The sequence below is a fragment of the Medicago sativa genome, chromosome 8, assembly GCF_051527215.1.
Source record: "Medicago sativa cultivar Bolivia chromosome 8, Bolivia_mono, whole genome shotgun sequence".
Taxonomy (NCBI): Eukaryota; Viridiplantae; Streptophyta; class Magnoliopsida; order Fabales; family Fabaceae; genus Medicago; species Medicago sativa.
This window is the reverse complement of record NC_140756.1, coordinates 59,353,341-59,374,413: the sequence shown is the minus strand read 5'-3', so window position 1 is coordinate 59,374,413 and position 21,073 is coordinate 59,353,341. Positions and strand designations below refer to the sequence as shown.

General features: G+C 33.1%; 2 protein-coding genes across 9 annotated transcripts; one reads left to right on the top strand and one right to left on the bottom strand.

Moving 5' to 3' along the window:
• The first annotated feature begins 339 nt into the window (after positions 1–339).
• On the top strand, positions 340–3,947 carry LOC146900026 (phosphatidylinositol 4-kinase gamma 5-like). 8 transcript variants are annotated; one of them, XM_085738599.1, is made up of 3 exons: positions 340–567; positions 1,051–1,329; positions 1,485–3,947. In XM_085738599.1, the coding sequence occupies exon 3, from the start codon at positions 1,706–1,708 to the stop codon at positions 3,626–3,628; it is 1,923 nt and encodes a 640-aa protein (XP_085594725.1). In that variant the 5' UTR covers positions 340–567; positions 1,051–1,329; positions 1,485–1,705; the 3' UTR covers positions 3,629–3,947. The 8 variants fall into 8 exon arrangements, with proteins under 8 accessions (XP_085594725.1, XP_085594721.1, XP_085594723.1 ...); XM_085738595.1 differs by having other exon boundaries at positions 1,411–3,947; XM_085738597.1 differs by having other exon boundaries at positions 1,051–1,339.
• Positions 3,948–11,095: 7,148 nt separating this feature from the next.
• LOC146900025 (DNA glycosylase superfamily protein) lies at positions 11,096–15,937 on the bottom strand. The gene is made up of 5 exons (XM_085738591.1): positions 15,497–15,937; positions 12,835–12,892; positions 12,345–12,428; positions 12,107–12,248; positions 11,096–11,589 (listed from the first exon to the last, which is right to left on the bottom strand). The coding sequence occupies exons 1-5, from the start codon at positions 15,867–15,869 to the stop codon at positions 11,311–11,313; spliced, it is 936 nt and encodes a 311-aa protein (XP_085594717.1). The 5' UTR covers positions 15,870–15,937; the 3' UTR covers positions 11,096–11,310.
• Positions 15,938–21,073: the final 5,136 nt, after the last annotated feature.

The following is a 21,073-nucleotide window of genomic DNA, read 5'->3' as shown; positions in this document are numbered from 1 at the left end:
AGGACAATATGGGTATTTCCAGATAGACAAGTAAGTTAGCAGTGGTCTCACATAGATTATCCCTAAGCTGTAACAAAAAAGTGGCTCCAATCACTCTCTGCCACTTTTCCTCTTTGACGGTCATCTCCCACGTGACCTTCCAATCCATTCTCTCCACGTGCCACCAAACCAACGGCCAATGTCTCATAAATCCAACGCTCGAAATTCCATGTTCTAGACTCTTCCATTTCCTCAAGAAAGAGAAGGCGGTCAAGTTTGTTAACCACGGTTACAATTTGTTAACCACGGTTACGATTCACGCGTTGGGTTAAAAAACGTTCCTTCTTGTTATCATATCTCAGAGCGAACAAGAAGAAGAAGAAGAAACACAGAGAGAGAGAGAGAAAGAGCGCGCTTTGTAACTGAAATATCTTCTGAGTTAACTCGAACGAGTTTCTCATACGATTCTCTTCTTTCGTTTCTTCCATTATCCGAACAATTCGACGGTTATTCTGAAGATTGTTCGGATCTCACATTCTCTTCAGCTCCATCATGGCGTACTCACTAATTTCTTGATTCAATCACGTGGTATTGCGATCGTTCTTTCTTTTTTTCTTTTTTCTCTTTTTTATTTTATTTTTTTCTATACTTTTCTTGTTAATTTTCTTTGTGGAAATGAACGAAGCTTCTATCTGAAGTGTTATTAGATTCTTTGATTTTTTCTGGTAATATTGTTATTATTTACTGATTTGTTTTTCTTCATGATATTAAAATGCTATTTATGAGTTTATTAATTTTGGATTAGTTTGTGTTATTTTTCTTAATCAAATATAACTTATGTGATTTATATTGATGAATGAGTTAGTGAAAATGGAGTAAAAAGATAAATTTAAGATAATAATCTTTGATAAAGATTCGAAAAGAAACAGGTTGATTTGTGAAATTAGTTAAAATCAAATTATGAAGTGTAAGGTTTAATATTTTTTAATTAATTGTAATTATATCTAGTTTTTTTTTTTAACTGTATTTGAAAATATTGACAAACAAGGTTCCTTAAGCATGTTATCCCAGGTTTGATCCACCATGTCTTGTAAGTGGCGAATGTCTTTATTCGATGGGACAAAGTTCAATTTGGTGATCAATATGTATCAGACAGGATTGTTGTCTCACGCAAATCGCGGGGGATTCATAATGAGCGATTTTATGATCAAATCAAGACCAATTCAAATAGATTTGATTTGAATTTAATCAGATTTGAATTTGCGCGCCTTGTAGAATTGAAGAGTGTGTTAAATCTGTGAGCTTTGTAGAATGGCGTCTTTTCATGTTAGCAAGATCATGTTGTTCACTGTATGTAGTTGTGAGTACTTTGAGTTGTAATTTGTTACTTGCTGTTAGTGATTTTTGGAATATTTTGTGTTATTCTTGCAGAACTAAGCTTATTCAGCTTCAGATTTGTAATGTTATGATCCGAGAATTTTGATAGAATCTTCATGAATTTGCAGCTTTTTGTGGTGTCACGCCTCGTGATGGCCTTGATGTAGGTGTCAGCTAGTGTCTGTCTCTGATCTTGCTTTACTCCTTCAATTCCTTTACTCAGGGAACTTTTCATTTTCATTAATGATCGTTGGGGAACTGAAGATTTCTTTCAAACAAGTGCCCTTGGCTCTGGAGTTTGGCAACTTCTTGGGACAGAAGAAGCTTTATTCCACGGCCACCTCTGTTGATGTCTCGTAAATCGGACAGCCCTGTCCAAACTCAAATGGCTGTTGCTTTATTTCGTAGTCCGCTTGGTAGAGAGTACATTGAGAAAAAAAGCATGGGAGGGAGACAATCTAGTGGGAGGAGAAGAGTTTTTGTGCAAACTGAAACTGGGTGTGTATTGGGCATGGAATTGGATCGTAGTGACAATGCTCATACTGTGAAGAGGAGGTTACAGATTGCGCTTAATGTCCCAACTGAAGAGAGCTCTCTAACTTTTGGGGATGTTGTCTTGAACAATGACCTTAGTTCTGTTCGGAATGATACTGCCCTTCTTCTTACGCGTAACCTTATGCACAGAAGTTCATCCACTCCATGCTTGTCACCCACTGGACGAGATATGCAGCAAAAAGATAAGAGTGGTCCTATTGAGATAGTAGGGCAATCAAGTAGCCTGGATATTATGAAGCATATGGTCAAGGACATTGTGAAGGCAATGCAGATGGGGATAGATCCAATTCCAGTGAATAGTGGGCTTGGAGGTGCATATTACTTCCTGAACAAAAGAGGCGAGAGTGTTGCAATAGTGAAACCAACAGATGAGGAGCCTTTTGCCCCTAACAATCCAAAAGGTTTTGTTGGCAAAGCTCTTGGACAACCAGGTTTGAAACGTTCAGTTCGGGTTGGGGAAACTGGCTTCAGGGAAGTTGCTGCTTATCTACTTGACTATGGTCATTTTGCAAAAGTGCCTCCGACTGCCTTAGTGAAGATTACTCACTCAATATTTAATGTCAACGATGGAGTCAATGGGAAAAACATCCAGAGTAAGAAGGTGGTTAGCAAGATTGCATCACTGCAGCAGTTCATACCTCATGATTTTGATGCAAGTGACTATGGGACATCTGGCTTCCCTGTTACTGCTGTGCATCGTATAGGGATATTAGACATTAGGATTCTTAACACGGACAGGCACGGTGGCAATTTGTTAGTTAGAAAAGTCGGGGCTTTTGGTGAGGTGGATTTAATTCCTATTGATCACGGGCTTTGCCTTCCAGAAGCTTTGGAGGACCCATACTTTGAGTGGATTCATTGGCCTCAGGCTTCAATTCCATTCTCCGAGGATGAGCTTTCTTACATCGAAAATCTGGATCCTGCTCAAGATTGTGAGATGTTGCGGAAGGAACTGCCTATGATTCGGGAGGCTTGCTTGAGAGTCTTAGTACTCTGCACCATTTTCCTGAAGGAGGCTGCTGCCTATGGTCTGTGCCTTGCCGAAATTGGTGAGATGATGACTAGGGAGTTTCGCAGTGGTGAGGAGGAACCCAGTGAACTGGAGGTTGTTTGTTTAGAAGCAAGGAATATGTTGGCAGAAAGGGAAGAACTATCTCCACAGACTGACTTGAGGGATGATGAATTCCTGTTTGATATAGACTGTGATGTAGCTGGGCCGGATCTCACTCTGAAGATGACAATGGATGATCCTCTAACCAGATCAGTTTCTCTCCCTGGACTTGGAAACGGGAATGGTCGCAACCCATTCTCCAAATTGTACGAGAGCATTGAGGAGGAGGAAGAAGAAGGTGATGGAGAATATCCCGAGGATTTTGTCACTTTTCCCCCTAATGAAAAAACTCCAGCGGTTTCAAAACTTTCTGTGTCACTTAAAAACATCATGTTAAGTGAGACAGGCCAGAAATACCAGAAGCATTCAGGTGGAAAAGCAGATAATGGATGTTATGGGAATACATCATCTGGTCATAAGAGTGCCAATGAGCAGCAGCTTTCTGCAAGCTCAAGCTTTGTGAAGCTGGCTGATATGACTGAAGATGCATGGACAATGTTTCTGGAGAAGTTTCAAGAGCTGCTGTACCCGGCATTTGCCAAGAGGAAATCCATAACTATAGGTCAGAAACAGATACAGAGGCTTGGTACCTCGTGCCAGTTTTGAAGATGAGCAATACTTTGGTAAGATAGTGGACTATAAAACCAAGAATAAAGGTTTATAACAGGTTGTTATTAGGGTTGTTAATAGGTTGTTGTTAAGATAGTTCTGGTTTACTAGCTTTGAACAAGTGCCGCGCCGTAAGAATTGCTGTAAATAGGCTTTTGGTATCAGCTAAGAGTAGAATTTGGTTGTATTTTGATTTCATTTTTTTAATCTTTTTCTTCCATATGGCTTGTCTGATAAATAACTTAGGACAAAATCTTTAAATGAAATGAAATGAAACTTATGTATATAATGAAAGCCTCTGTTACCGTTGTTTTGATTTGATTACTGCATATTATACATCAATATCTGGCTGAAAATAACAGTAATGCATTACTCTATGCGTTCTCTGGTCTGTATTTGGTCTCTTACGAAGCAGGTGCTCAAAATATATGAATCTGGTTTAGACTAGTTTATATTAATTAGGGTATGGGTGCCATGTTCAGTTATCCATTATCTAACCAAGAGTTACGTTTCTGTCTTGGTAAAAAAAAAAAAACGACGTGTCTATCGTATTTACTTTTAAACCGTAAACCACCATCATCATTGTAAACTATATATTTTCATCTAAAGGATGGTTATGGTCTTGTAATTATGCGATTAGAATATTCAGGATAAAATGAAACCATCTTTTTCACAAGCAATATCGTTTTAATGTGCAGGTAATAGTAATACTACCACTACTCTACATCTACAGACTGTTAAGACTTTAGATTAACTACTCATGATTTGTAGATAACTTAAATATTTCCAAGGATTGATGCATTTTGTCACTTTCATCAATAAAAATGTGAAAAAAGCACTTATGGTGGGGTTGGAGGAATCAAAATCCAGCTAGCATACTTTTATCAGTTTGGAGCACATCCAAATCATCATCAAAAGAGCGATATTTTTTGTTGGGATCTTGTGTCATGCTCCTTTCCATGTTTGGCTAACTTTCTATTGTTTTTGTCTAATAAAAAGAGAAGAAAAGTAGTTGTCACAAGAGTTGTACAAAATTGGTTGTACAAATATCACTCCTCTAAGTAGTATTATGATATACACCCTCCGGTCACTAACTGCATACATCATTTATTGAATGAACCTAAAAAGTGAAATTTTGCTTATAATAGTGACCGGAGGATGTATTTGTTATCGACATATACATCTGTCACGAATCAAATAGCCTTCTGTTTTCATAATTTTCTGCCGTCTCAACAATTCAAGTTTTTCTTTTTCCGTGAAATCAAAATATCAATAAAAATAAATAGACCATTTTTCGATATCATCTTCGTTATGTGATTTTTTTTTTTTTTTTTTGTTGAAGGATTCGTTATGTGATTTTTGTTGTCTTCTAAAATGGGCATGAGTCTTATCACGTGTTATGGTATGTAATGTTAAGAGTCTTGCATTACATTGTATAAATAAGACCTAAGATGAATTTATAAGTAGAACTCATTCTCTCACATTGTAACATGTAAGTCAATTTTGTGAGGATAAATTAATTCAGATATATAAAAAATGTAAGAATATATTATAGTCTACATTGTAGAGAAGAGAAAAATTGCAATTGCAAACGGTATTGCTTTGCTGTTGGTGTATACACTTGAGAGTTATTTTGTTTTGTTTATTCGGTAAGAATCTAATTTTCTTTTTTAGGGTGATCGTAAAGTCAAATGGACAAATTAGTAATATTCTTATTAGGTAAAAAGTATAAGGTTCATTTTGTTGTAGATAGGTTCAATGAAATTGAAGATGACGTGGAAGCCAAATCCAATGAGAGTGATTTAATTTGTTGCAAAGATTTTAATTGTTTGTTTTGCAAGATATATTATGATATATCTAAGAGGGGAGAGGGAATAAAAGACAAAAGATAAGTGGGAATCAATCTTGTCTTGTTGTCCCCGTAATTAACATGTCAAAGCAAAATTACATAAAACGACTTTGGCTATAGTTTGTGTAAACTTATGATACCATGAAAGTAACATAGGAAGCATCATAGTTGGATTTTGATTGAATAATAAAATTGTACGGCACAAGACATTGTATACTATAGTCTAGTGGTAATGAATTGATTGCACCTCATGACCTATATGAATGGAAATGAGATATTGAGATTTCAATAGATTTATGATTGTTTGTCTAAATATAAACCAGCATCTTCAAGTATAAACATGTGCTAACGTGATTTAGATGTTCCCAACATGGTTTTGAACATGGAAAATAATTATTTGATTTCTTGTGTTTTCAAATTTATATAATTTGTTAAGGACAAATATCATGTGCTAACCAAAAAATGAAAAATCAATACTAGACATCACTGACAACCCGTTGGATTCGCATAGATTTTTTTTGGATCTTCTAAAATAATTATCCACCATTTGCATGGATTAATGCATTAAAATAAATGTAAACTCGAAACTAGATAATTCAAACCATAAAATTTTAACACTTAAATTATTCATTCAAAGCATAAATTAAATAATTGCATGCATGGTATCTTTAACATGTAATTTGGATTTAAGCATGTATGATCTCAATGGTCAAACACATAAAATAAGAAGAGATATGATTCTAATTAGCTCTTGAAGTTAATATCTCTCACGGAGTAAAAATAATCTCCTTCAAAGTTGCAAACCATTGTTCACAAATAATATAAAATCAAACCTAAAGATTTTGAGATCTTGTGTTGGAGAATACTGTAAAATTTGAACTAGAAGAAGACAATGACGATGGTTGCACAAATAATTTTAAATTGTGCGTCGATACACTATTAACTTTATGTTCGATCCACCTCCACTAATTTGTACGAAATGGATGCAAATGTGAATAACTCATAACCCCTTATGGATATTTTAGAATCCTCAAAATAAATTGCTAATTAACTTCTAGCTATCAATCAATTATTTATCTGGTTTTTTTTACTGTTTCATTTGGTTTCTACATATACTTCAATATCTGGCTTAAAGACAGTAGACATCCATCATCCTTGTGAACAATATTTTCGTTTAACGATTTGTTGTGATAAAATTATAGAATCTTTCAGGCCAATGAAGCTTTCACATGTAATGTTATGATAAGAAAACTAATTTTAAGTGCAGGTAACATCTACAAACTGTTTAGACTTCAGATGGAGTAATCATGACTTGTAGATAACATTTTTTTTCTAGGCAGATTTGTAGATAAGTTATTATATCATAAATAAATTTCAAAGGATTGATACATTTAGTCACTTTTATTAATAAAATATGTATAAAGCACTAGCATGGTAGGGTTGGATAAATCATCATCCAGCATTTGTTTATCAGTTTGGACTTGGAGCCTATCTAAATCATCAAAACAGTGATATTATTTGTTTGCTTCATGTGTCATGCTGCTTGTTAAAGAGTCCCGCATCGGATAAGAGATGGTACAATGTGTTTATAAGTAGGGGAAATTCTCAAATCACAAGTTGGTTTTGTGGCGTTGTGTTAGGCTCAACTACGAGTTTTAAGGTATCAGAGCCTCCTCCAAGATCTGTTGGGTTCCGTTATCGGGTCACCCACCATTTATGTCCACGCTCCAGATGTCCAAACTTGCGTGTGAAAGGGTGTGTTAAAGAGCTTACATGTTTGGCTAGCTTTATAGCCGGCCTTGGGTATTATGATATACTAGTATTTGTAAGACATATACATCTGTCAGCAATGTTTTCATAATTGCCTGTCATGCACATTCTGTATTATGTTTCTGCCGTCTCAACAATTATAGGTTTTTCTTCAATCAAAATATGTAAAATTACATTTTCTTTTCGATATTATCTATGTTGTGTAACAGTGTAATGGACATGAGTCGTATAGCATGTTATGGTATACAGTCAAAAATCTCACATTGGATAGGTAAGATCTAAAAAAGTTTATAGGTGAGAGACATTTTTCAACTTACATTTAGATCACATAAGAAATTGTAAGATGACATTTGAGTCTATCTAAGATTTGTTGATGTCCAAACTATGAGCATGGTAGGGTGTGTTATCATTGGATGAAATATGATCTAAAAATGTGTCTACAAGTGGTGGAGAACTCTTACTTTTCAAGTCATGGTTTAGTAAAGACTGAGATAAGTCTAGCTCAAATTCTAAGATGATATTAGAGTTTATATTTTATATCATCTGCTACTAAATCATTGTTATCGAACGATTTTAGTTACGTTCAAAAACTTCGATCTAGAGCGTTATTGTGTAATAAGAGTTCCACATTAGACGAGATTTAATCGGAAAAAAAATTGCATATGCAAACGATGATACCATTGGTGCTTAAATAAAAAGTTGTTTATTAAGTAAAAATCTAATTGTTTCTTAGGGTCATCATCAAGTCAATTAAATAGACAAATGAGTACATAAAAAAGTACACTGTTCATTTTGTATTGTAGTTAAATTATTGTTGTTGGAGATAGGCTTGAGTGAGATTGAAAATCGACTTTTGATGACGTGGAAGCCTAATCCATTGATATGTATTTCTTGAAATAAATATATTCCAACTTGTCTTGAAACTGACCAGTGAGACAATCAAAGTGATTTAATTTAATGTGAAGATTTTAATTGTTTGTTTTGCAAGATATAATGATATGCATCTAAGAAAGGAAGGAGGAAAAGGAATAAAAGACAAAAGATGAGTGGGAATCAAACTTGTCTTGTATTGTCCCTGTAATTGACATAACAAAGCAAAGTGACATAAATGGTTTTGGTGTTAAGTTGAGCAAACATATGATTGACCATTATGAGAATGGAAGCCATATGGTTTTAGCTGGTACCATGAAAGTAACATAGGAAGCCTCGTTCATGTTACACGTTATGTTTTCTATTTTGTTTGTACAATAAAATTATAGGGCACAAGACATTGCATACTTTTGTCCTACTCACTTTTGGTAAATAGTGGACTTGAATTCGTTTGCACAAGAACAAAATAGTGGACATGAATTGATTGCATCTACATGAATGTAAAGGATATGTTATGTTTTTAAAAGATTTGTATTTTGTCTACCCTTGAATAAATGGGTAACAATATTATGCATTGATTTTGATTTTGGTTTCTTATAGCACTAAAAGTGAAATTTTGCAAGTGACGAGTAATACAATATGGAGTCCGCATACTTTAAAATGAGAGAAGAATCCAAGTTGGTTATGCATCTGAATAATCCAAGTGACGAGTACTATTATAAAACTATTATGATGCTTAGATCTTTTTTGTTTTAGGTACCGTTTGGCCCGACTTTTTTATAGTCTAAAAGCTACTTTAAAAACAAAGTTAAAACTAAGAGCTTTAAAAATAAAGTTAAAGTTGTTTGGTAATTTTTATTTTATTTTAAAACTTTTTTAAGTTAAGAATTGTTTGGAAAAAATATGGTTAAAAACCTATCATTATTAAGAAGTAGTTTCGTGATTTCTTTTTTGAAAAAACTTTAATAAATCCCTAACTTTTTTTTCTTCACAAATATAAATCTCTAATTTAAAAGTTGTTTAATAAAATATTTTATAAAAATTATGTTAATATTAAAAATCCTTACAAATAAATAGAATATTTTAAAGATATACTAAACAAATATTATCAAAACCTCTGCTTTTCAATATTATAAATAAAGAGTAATTATTTAGAGAAATAACTAAATATTGTAAATTTATAATATTAAAAAATTAATGATATTTGTACAAAAAAAATCATATAATAATATGTTGAATTTCTTTTTTTTTTTTGACGTTAAAAGACAATTTCATTAATGAAAGTCTGGCAATAAATCAAATGCCGAGACTGCTGAAATACAAGGCGGAGTTTCTTCAATCCATATGCAATCTAAATTCTTAAGAGCATATTTTGCTAAATAATGAGCAATATGTTGAATTTCTTTATTTAAACATTGCTGGATATAGATTATGAATCTATATGCGTTTTGTTTTACAAAATCATGAAATTATATATACATGCAGACATATTATATGATTAGTTATTAAAATGAGTAATTTTTTTTGACAAACAATTGAAATCACAATAGTTATTGAAAACTCACACGCACAAGTAGAAAAGTAGGGGTTCAAACGTCGATCACAACATACGACCTATAAATTTTGGCATTTTTGTGAGGTTAGATAGATCTGATTTAAAATGAATAACTTTATATTTTGAAAGGGTAAAAAAAACACTAAGCAATAATATATGGTTGTAGTGTTATATTTCCAGGTGCAACTCATGCAATGTAAGCATTATTATTCTTCTTTCAAAAAAAGCATTATTATTATTTTTTGTTGGATATAATAAGCATTTTTATTTTTAATAGGGCCATGCACCTCTACTACTGTGATTTGAAAGTGTGTGTAACTCGTTATTTATCAAAAAGTACAACAAATTCTACAGGAGAAGACGTGGATACATTATGCATAGGAATATAACATACAAATTATAATAAAAATATTTGCGTCTGATGGGAATCGAATAGGATTTAATTGCCGAGAAGCTGTTTTAGTTAGAAAAAGCTAGATACAACAGCTTTGCCAAAAACGCTTCATTTACGTATTTTACACATAAAAATTAAGCAACTTTATTTATCAAGAACTTTTTAGAAAAAATGTTTGGCCCAGCTTCTCCTTTTTTTGAGTAGAAAAGCTTGAAATAAGTCAGGTTTGTTGTTTTAGCTTAATTTGCATGAGATTACTTGTAACGCAAGTCATCTAGCCTTGTGATTTCCATTATGATGCTTAGCTATAAATAGTCTCCCCTTGTACTTTGTAGTTCAAATGGAATCAAAAGGAAGCTCACCACAACTTACAAACCATTACAATATAGTGTGCCTGAGAGAAGGAAAAAAAAATAGAACTTTGATGAATAATCTGAGAAGCATGCTTTCAAACAAAAAAAAAATTGCTTATTGGAAATTTTGACCCAATATGTTAAGCAAATGAGGGGGTCAATTGAGCAATCGCCATTACGATGTACGTAGTAATTTTTGTTAATTTTATCATCAATCAACGGAGGAAAGTTCTTTGACCGTGAAGTTTTGTTCACTACCGTTATTTTGTAGGCAAAATTAAACTAGTAATTAAATATAAAACAATGACATACCTAACATGTTTGAAGGGTGGATACATATCCAACAAAATTTGACAGGAATGTTCACTATTAATTAATTGATCAAAGGAATTAAACATAGTCTCCTTAAAGTATTAAGTAACCAAAAGCAAAGAAAAAAGTATGGTTATTATTATTAGTTATATCTTGAGAGGTCCAAAGCAACTTGAAGTCAATAAATAATGGTTAAGTTACACCCAACAGTTAGCACAAAACAGCAAATACCTTTGAAATTTGTCAACATAAAAAAAAAACCTTTGAAAAACATGTTTTGCTCTACTCTTCTTTACAAAAAAAAAAAAAACACTTTGATTATAACATTTCATGTCATACAAACAAGTAGTTACAAACGGCATTGCTTCTAACACACTTTCTTCCTTTCTTTTTTGTTTCATTTATTGATGGTCAAGATATAGATTTGACAAGTACAAGGAATGGAACCTCTCCAAAAAAAAGTACAAGCGATGAAAATTGGAATTATACAAATTACAACATTATTACTTGCTTGAATTATACAAATTGAACTAACAAAACCAAATTGAAAATTGTGGTAGTGAATGAATGTGTTAGTTAGATATGCCTCCAAGGTCTTTCTGCTAGGCTTACACATTCACTATGTCTATAACAATCCACAAGATGATCAATGGTCAATCCTGCAGCTTGCATAAAAGAGTGCACTATCACTGGTCCCACAAACCGAAATCCACGTTTTACCATATCCTTGCTTAGAGCCTCTGCTTTTGGACTCCTTAATGGGACACTTCTTGGGTATTTGTATTTGTTAATTATTGGTTTATGATTTACAAAACTCCATATGTAGCTACTAAATGATCCACATTCCCTAACAACCTGTTGATGAAGATCAAGAAGTATAGTTAGCAACTATGGTGAATTCATGGAAAGTAAAAAAACACAACCTAGGGCAAGAGACTCTCATTAGGCAAAGTTTGAGGAGGGAAGATTTATGTGGTCTTAACCTCATAAACCGATAAGTTGTGTTTTAGAAATTGTCTTCGTGATATCCACATCACATTCTTCGGCATTCTTCCTGCATTTGATGTGAAAAATCTAGTTTTACAGGATATGAGTTCGAGTTTTGGTTATTTGGATATATATTATATATATACTCAAACAATTGTTTAGGGCGAATTCAGGATGAATGCCTAAATTTTTATTTTGGAGACAAGGTTTAGTTTTTTAGGGCAAGCTGGAATGCAGATGAGAAAACCCGCCCCATGGCCATACCTAAGTAACCTTAGTGTTGCACCAAAACTAACCTTCTAAACTCAAAAATAATAACTACAAAAATGTGAATATATTTAATATAAAAAAAAAAAAGTGAAATTGATATGGATTATGTATTTACCTTCATTATGCATTTGGCATTGTCAACAATGCACATAACTCTGCTATCAGCTAAAGAAAGTGCTTTGTTTGATGTTATCTCTATGATTTCCTGTTCCTCCATTTTGGCAACAGTGTAAGGATCAAATCCAGCAAAAACTTCTCTACATAAATAAAGTTATACACTATATCTTTATTAATTAGTTTATACAAAGAAAAAGCCATGTAAAAAAGTTATAATTTGTCATACAAATTATTACCTAAGTGGTTCCCTTCTTTTTATAATTTCTGTCCAATTGTAGTCCATGAGCAATCCAGACATTGCAAGCATCTCAAACAATTTGCTGTTTTTCATGATTTAACCAATTAAGATGAGATAGTTGGCATCAATGATCAATGCCTATGTATCTAAATAGATATAAATTAATAGGAAAAATATAAAATTGTACATAACAAATAACATACTAAATCAATCTTTCAACATTTGACCAAAATTTCAAATGTTAACATCCCCAATCTATCTGAAAATCAAAGGATTCACCATCCATGTGACAATTTAGTGGTTTTCCTTATTCTGGAATACATTTATTTCCTCAGGTTTTGTTATTTTCTCTTTATTTTAATATACTTTAACTTAAAAAAAAATTAAAATATAATATGGAGACTAAAATCAATCATAAAATTGTAGAGACCAAACATCATATATTAATTATTATAACATAAAAGTGTTGAACGGTAATTAGTACTTACTTGTCGTCATAAGCTGGAACTCCCCAGCATTCATCATGAAATTCTACGTATAGCTTATCTGCATGGCACATCAAAATTAGTTATACGTGGATTTAGTCATTTAGATATATTTCATTTTGTTACTTATGTACATAATCTAAGTTTAGACCAATCGGAAAAGGTTATAGTTTTTTTTTTTTTTTTTTAGGAAGGAAAGGCTATAGTTGTAAAACAAGTGTGGACAATGTCAATTGTTGAAAAAGTTGATTTTTTTTTTTTTTTTGTCTTCTTAGAAAATTGGTAAGATATGATTAGGGGTGGGACCATGTTAAGTTGAGATCGCAAGACTTAAGCATAACATGTCAAAAAGTTTAAGGACTTTCTTCAAAAAAAAAAAAAAAAAAGTTTAAGGACTAAGCCTGTTTAATAGGTTGTTGTATGCTTGATTTTTATGCTCAAGTCGGACATTTTGAAAGCCTAATATAACATAATAGCGTATTGTATACGAATGTATTTAAATAAACAATTTGATCTATGTTTAAATAGACTATACTAACCTAAATGATCAATGAAATTATAATTCTTTTTGATATTTAACACGATATTTTAGAGCATTTGACTATATATGATATCATATATCAACTTTTTTATAATTTTTATTCGTAGATAATTAAAGATATCAAATGTAAGAATTGTGCATTGATATGTATGAAACAATCATATGTGTCAATTAATATGAGACAAAGAGTACCATTTTAAAGTCTATTAATAACAAGTAGTAATAGTAGAAGATATGTATGTACCTAAGAAATGTGGAGAAAAACATCATTTAAAAATAAAGAGTGACTAATATGGTGTGAAATTCGGGCCTATTTCCCTAAAAAAATAGAGAATTTTTTTCAACCCCGTGTCTTTCGTGCGTTCCGAAAATCCAAAAATGTCATTCGATTTTCAGATTTCAAAATCCGAAGCGTGTTTTTGTTTCATTTAGAAAAATGATAAATTTAATCATGGTTGAACCAAGGCTAACTACTTTTTTTTTCTTTCAGATTTTTTACATGTTTGGATTATAGAATCTAAACTGAACAAAAGCCTTCTAAACGCCCTTTGGATTTTAGAATCTGAACACCTCTTTCACATGCTTCAAACATCTCTTGTGTCAAAAAATTATGGAAACAAAAATATGAAATTGCATTTTGGCACAAAAGGGGTTTGTAACATGTAAAGAGGACGTTCATATTCTAAAATATAGATGTGTAAAATTACTTTGTTATGTTCGGATTATAGAATTCAACCTTTGCTAAAATGACAACGGATAATTTTTCATTTTTTAGCTTCAGATTCTACTACAATCCAAAAGTTGAGGGACATTTTTGTACTTTCATTAGGCGTGCAAGAGACATTCACCAAAAATAAAAAACGTCAATTTGTTAATGTTAAGTATTGATTTGATTTATACGATTGACTTGAGTATTTTTAGTATAACTTTTTAGTAATTTTTTTTTTTGGTGGTGAACTTTTTAGTAAATTTAGTTCTTGGACGATAAATTTTAGCCTCACTTATAATTTATTCTTGGGTCCACTCCTTATTGAGATTAATGCGATCTTAATTGTGATTATATTTGCAGTCACGAATATGTCAAAATAAACTTAATACCACAAATTATTTTTGAAACACTGCTACTGTTTTGAAGTCAACTGATAATAGCTAATTGTAAGTAAGTACAAGGAAAAATAATTTAAAACTGAAAGTGGTAGGATATGACATCCGATGCATTTTTATTTTTATTAAAATATCATGATAATTAATTAATTAATTAATTAATTAAGTGTAACCACTATGTTGGTATTGCAAAATTTAATACAATTAATGCTAAGTTGGTCTTTAGAAGTTATAACTACTTCTAACAGAAATTATGTGCAGCAAAATTAAACCTTCTGATTTTTTTTGTGCACAGTGTTGTGATTATAAGTTATAACTACTTCTATTTGAAATTATGTGAAGCAGCCCAAAACAACCAATTTTTTTTTTGAAGAAAGCTCAAAACAACCAATTAATGGACATGATATGTACATTCTAACTTCTATCTATCTATATGATTTTAATATTGAAATGAATAAAACAGTGTTAATGCTAAAAATATCTGTTTTCAGGGTAAAAGAAAAATAATAATATTTGTCCCTTAAGTGTAGCTCAATTGGTAGCTAACAGAGATAATTTGTGCAGGGGCCGAGGTTCGAACCCCGGATTCCCCACTTCTCCACACATAATGTGTGTGAATCTAGCCACTAGGTTACTTAACCCAAAAAAAAAAAAAATATTTTTTCTTACATCCTTAATATAAGCATATATAAATTTTCTCCAATCAAAATTATTTTAGCAAAATGGTTCTAGTCACTTTTTAAATTTCTTAATTATTTTACCCTAACATTGCAATCCTTGATATTGTGAAAAATCGCGGTCAAATATGTCTCATATTGCGGTCACAATTGCAGTTGTAATACAATGTGAGAGATATAAAAACTCTAACACAATTTATCACATACCATTTTCTAAAACCATGCATATATATTCAATCTTAATCCCAATGTAGAAGAAAAAACAAATCAGAACTTCAAGATGATTAAATAAGATTATAATTATAATGAAATGATATTGCATGGAAGTGAAATTTGATCATACCACTATTTTTTGTGATCCAGTTGCACCTTTTCAATTCCCCAGGCTCAGTGGTCACTAGTGGACTTTGTTGTGTAGTTTTTGCAACTGCAAATTCTCTTCTTTCATGTGGTGAAGATGAAATCAAACGAAGTGCTGATGAAATCCTTTCATCCAATGGAGTCAAAGAATCAGCTTGAGAAGAGTCATTTGAGTTTTGTGACAAAGATAATGAAACTGAAGATAAAGATAGTGAAGAAGTGCTTTTTTGAAGTCCAATAGGGTACACTTTCTTGAAGATTTTATTATGGAAGAAATTTTGGTTCAATATTTTTTGTGTATCTTTGAAACTTGTGCTCCTCTCCAAAGCTTGTTTTCTTACATTTGTTTTAGACATATTTGAAGAAAAATGAAAGAAAAAAAATAATTGTAGTGTTATAAATGAGATAGATGCTGAAGTTGGTTGGAATTTATGAAAACTTGGAGGGTTTTAAATTGAGATGGAAAAGTTAGTAAGAGTAATGTTTAAATTGGTTGTTGAAATGTGTGTTTCATGTACATGAAATATTTCTGGTTCTTGATTTTCAAGCAATATTTGATTATTGAGTCTATAGTATGGGGAACACAGTTCCATTTGTCCCACTCAAATATACTCCATACATCCGTTTAATAATTTATTTACTAACATACCTCTGTATAATTCACTTTTTTTTTTCAACTAAAATTGAATACTATGACAGATATCAATCAATTCTTATTTGAAAGGGAAATTTGTAGAAACAAGATTCAACTAAAATTGTATATTTTGATAGAACTCTCAATTATAAGCAGATTATGATTGAAGTGAGGCTACCGTTGTTTTTGTAGTTAAACAATCGATTTGTCTCACACGTAGAATTTTTTTTTTCTTTCTTTTTTACGTAACAATTAAGGGAAAATATCCCCTCAAAAAACATTAGGGAAAATTATATTGTATTGACAAGTTCAAATATAACAATTAGGGCAAAATATATTCTTTTTGCCAGTTGAATGTTGCATTTTTTTCTTCATAAAATAATAAATTAAAACCATGTCTTATTTTTCAAAAATATATTAAGGAGAAGGGGTGATGCTCCCTTCCAAGACTGTGAGAACTATTTGATGTCTTTTGATCATTAAACCAAACTCTTTGAGTTTTAAAATCATGTCTTTGTAGTTATATACTTTTTATAAATTGAATATTTCGTGCATAATTGCTTAAACTAAGTCCAAGACTTTGAAACCAACGAAAGTTGAGTCTAGTGGAAGAGGCTAAACTCCTATAATGTGACGAATAAATGTTTGAATCCGTCTAAAAGAGATGTTCATATTTAATATCTGACAGTGTCTTGAATATGATTACCTCGATGGAAGAAACCTACAATAAACAAACGAAATAGATAAGAGTTTAAATATATAATATGAAAAACTCTAAAGGAATTGAAAATCATAATATAATTACTAACTAACTAGTTTGAGTTGTCATCCCAAGGGGATAACAACTGGATGAACTTCTTTTTAGTAAATTCTACAAATGAATAAAAAAAATACATAAAAGACTTCCATAAACTAAAATAAAAGTGTCATATTTAATTTGACCCTTTTGAATATTTTTTATGATACTCATGTTATATTTTGAAGCAATCTCAAAGATTATCTATCGGATTTTGAAAAAAAATAATACCAATTATTAAATGGTAAAGGTAGTGGAGGTAAAGCTTTATTACACTAATCATCATTGTTTTAGTTGCAGTGTTTGTCTCAATGCAAGGTGTAATGGGTCCATAATCCTTGGCTCCTACTCTAAAGCCTTTAATTTTTGAGACATACCTATGGCCTGCAAAGGACAAAGATATCCTATCCTTCGTTCTTCTCATGTTGTTTGGCCATATATCCACTTTCAAAAATCTAGCAAAGGGTTCTTTGATTAGATTTGCTGCATACATTTTGATCTTGATTTTTACCTTTGTTGTTAGTCGTTAGAGGCTAGTCATTTGTCACAGTATATTGGAAGGAGTCATTTAAGAGGTTTTTTTTTTTTACATGCATGAAAACTTATGATATTTCATTCATATACGAATAGTAGCAATACAATAAAGAATGACATTAAAATAAATAAGATAAAGTATAAGATAAAGTTGCATGTGCAAGAACATGAGCTCTACCGTCTATTTGACACTTAGAGAAAACGACTGTATAATTGTTATGACTATGAAGTAAGATTTTATATAATATATACTATGAGTAATCTAATTTGTCTTTGTAAACATCTTCAACTACCATCTTGCAATCCAACTCAAATATCACATTGTGGCAACCCACCATAGCTGGCCACCCAGTTAATACCATGCAAGAATCCCAACGATTTGCCTTCAATCGGTGTCATTACCGCATCACAAAACCTTGTCTTCAAGGTTGTAAATTTGTTTTGATGTGATTAATGTCCCTAGATCCCACTTCTTAATATGAGAAGAGACGGTCATTGTAGTCAATAAATTTCTTATCAAAGTAGTTGCCTATGCATGTAAACTCCTGGAATGAACAAGAGAACACCCTCATTGGTCTCATTGTGTGAAATACCAAATTGGTTTGATTTGAAAAAAATAGCAATTATCTTTGTCCCATTGAAAAATGTACCGGCATGGGGAATACTATCTATATCAATCACAGTAGCCTCCACTTTAATCAGCAACACATCTTTGTTATTAATATATTCAAGGAAACACATCTTCTTGCCAATTGAATGATCACTAATGAAGCATGTGGTCTGCTGGCTACCTTTGCAAGGAAAGTTACTAGCGCAATTTTATGAAGCATAGGAGTGCAGCCACATAGTGCAAACACAGTGTCACCAAATAATAGATATACATCTATTTTTCACATATGTATTTGATTTCCTAGTTCCAAAACCATAGAATTCGATCACCATGACAAAATCTAGGGACCACGTCAATACAACTACAAACAACCAATAAAAGACAAAATGGATGGATTGTGAATTTGCCCTCTGTGCTTGAATTTTTTCATAATACGGTGATGAATTTGGAGCCAAAGAAAATCTTATATGTTGTGGCGCAAGAAGAAGGGGATCTCAATAAGGTATTGTGATAAGAATTCTATTCTAAAAATGGACAAGTTAAAAGATGACAAGAGAGTTCTACTAGGGTTTCACTAAAATTGACTAGAACAAGTAAAAAGATAAATCAGATTCTTCATTTCATATATCATGTCTTTGGCCAGCGGCCTACATATATAAGGAAAGCACTAAAGTAATGAATTACATTTGTGTCCTTCCAATGTCACTTAATGACTTAGGGAATTCAAAATAACATAAGCCCAATAAATAAAGGCCCAATAAAACTACATAATAATAAAATCTTTGAGCCAAGAAGGTTTCTTAACATTTCTGGGTCGGTTCATATCAATACTCTGCGGGTCAAGAGGAACCTTGTCCTCAAGGTTCAAGTTGTTTGGTGAATGTGGTCCAGCTAGCGCGTGGGAAAGCGCGTTGTCATCATGGGGCAGTGCATAAGTCATTTCTGGGACACGTGGATGGTGCTGAGTGGCTCGTTGGGGAGGCTCCCATGTGATCTTTTCCACGGATTCAACCAAAAAATTATTTGGATTGAATTCCTTGTTATTGGAAACAGTTGTATGGTCATCAAGGGCAATAGGAGCCAACGGTCCCTTTTGAATGGACGGTCCAGATTGGCTTTGATCAGATCTAGAAGACCCATTTGCATCTAATGGTGGGGAATGCTTCTGATAGATTTGAGAGAGAGTGTTATTTAAATTTTCTCTTGTACTTTCAGCAGAACTCTTAGTAGGATTAGAACCCACTTTTAACTCTTCTCCTGACTTTCTCTCTTTTTCTTCTTTACTGGGTGCTTTTCTTTCTTCTGTACCGGTAGGAGCTAGATCTTTCCCCTCAGAAAAATAATCAGAGAGAGTCGATGGTAGAGGAGTATAATGACTCTGAGGGTCTTCACCATGATATTTCCTCAACAAAGAAACATGAAATACTGGATGAATAAGGGAGGAAGCAGGGAGCTCCAAATCATATGCGACATCCCCAATACGACAGCGGACTTGGAACGGTCCGAAGTAGCGTTTGGCCAGCTTTTGAGAAGTTCGATGGTGCACAGTCTGCTGTCGGTATGGTCGGAGACGAAGCAGGACCCAGTTGCCAATTTCAAAGGTACATTCAGATCTCTTTTTGTTTGCCTTCTCTTGCATGTTCTGTCTGCTAGCTTTGAGGTTGAGTTTAAGAATTTGCAGAATCTATTGTTGTTGTTGCATGGTGGAATCCAGAGATCCAATGATTGTTGAACCTGGAACATTGTCTGGAATGCCTGGGGGTGGTCGGCCATATAGCGCTTGAAATGGTGTCATCTGAATTGCTGAATGAAAAGAGGAGTTATGCTAGAACTCTGCTAGATGCAAGAACTTGTACCAAGTACGAGGACGGTCGCTGGCAAAGCACCGTAGGTAAGCTTCTAAACATCTGTTAACGACCTCTGTTTGACCATCAGTCTCAGGATGGTAAGCGGTGTTGTATCTGAGACTGGTCCCTTGCACGCGAAATAATTCCTTCCAAAAAGAACTTAGAAAAATTGGATCTCTGTCTGATGTTATTGATTTTGGAATTCCATGCAGGCGACATATTTCAACAGAAAAGCGATTGGCCAAATCAGTAGCGGTATAGTGGGTGGGAAGAGCCAAGAAATGAACAAATTTGGTCAATCGGTCACAGATAACCCAAATGGCGGTGTGTCCACGTGAATTTGGTAAGTGAGTGATAAAATCCATAGTTAGTTCTTCCCATACCTGATTTGGAATAGGGAGAGGTTGTAACAATCCTTTTTTCTTTTGTGTGAGGTATTTGTTATGCTGGCAGGTGGAACACTTTTTGACAAAGAGTTTGGTGTCTTTGGAGATGGTTGGCCAGTAGAAGGAAGAAGCAATGCGGGCCAGAGTTGCTTTTGTACCATAATGCCCACTGGTGGGTGTGGAATGATACTCACGGAGGAAGGCTTGCCGGAGAGCTGGGATATCTGGTATGTATAACCTTTTCTTGAAATACAACAACCCATTTTTGAAGTTAAAAAGACCTTTGCATTGGTTATCTGATTGTGTTGTAATGATTAACTTCTGTCCTTCTTCTTCTGTCTCATAATATTGTTGGAGGCGCTTTAACACTGCTGGGACTGGAGAGAAAGTTGCCATCAGCAAAGTATCTTCATCCATGTATTTGCGGCTAAGAGCATCATCAACCTGATTTGATTTTCCAGGTTTGTAAAAAATCTCAAAGCTGAACCCTTGTAGTTTAGTTGCCCATTTCTGTTGTTCTGGAGTTTGTATCTTTTGTGTCAACAGATTTTTCAAACTTTTCTGATATGTATAGATATGGAAGTGTCTTCCAATTAGGTACTGACGCCACTTCTTGACTGATTCTGTGACAGCATACATCTCACGGACATAGACCGATGCGCCTTGCATGCGAGGACATATTTTTTTGCTGAAGAAAGCTAAAGGGTGACCATCTTGTGTCAAGACTGCACCAATGGCGACAGAAGAAGCATC

Excerpts from the sequence above, each read along its gene's own strand:
- LOC146900025 (XM_085738591.1), bottom strand. The coding sequence starts at position 15,869 with ATGTCTAAAACAAATGTAAGAAAACAAGCTTTGGAGAGGAGCACAAGT. Across the intron at positions 12,429-12,834 it reads GTTCCAGCTTATGACGACAA|CAAATTGTTTGAGATGCTTG; the intron begins GTAAGTACTAAT and ends CATGAAAAACAG. Across the intron at positions 11,590-12,106 it reads ATGCCAAATGCATAATGAAG|GTTGTTAGGGAATGTGGATC; the intron begins GTAAATACATAA and ends CTTCATCAACAG.
- LOC146900026 (XM_085738592.1), top strand. The coding sequence starts at position 1,706 with ATGTCTCGTAAATCGGACAGCCCTGTCCAAACTCAAATGGCTGTTGCT.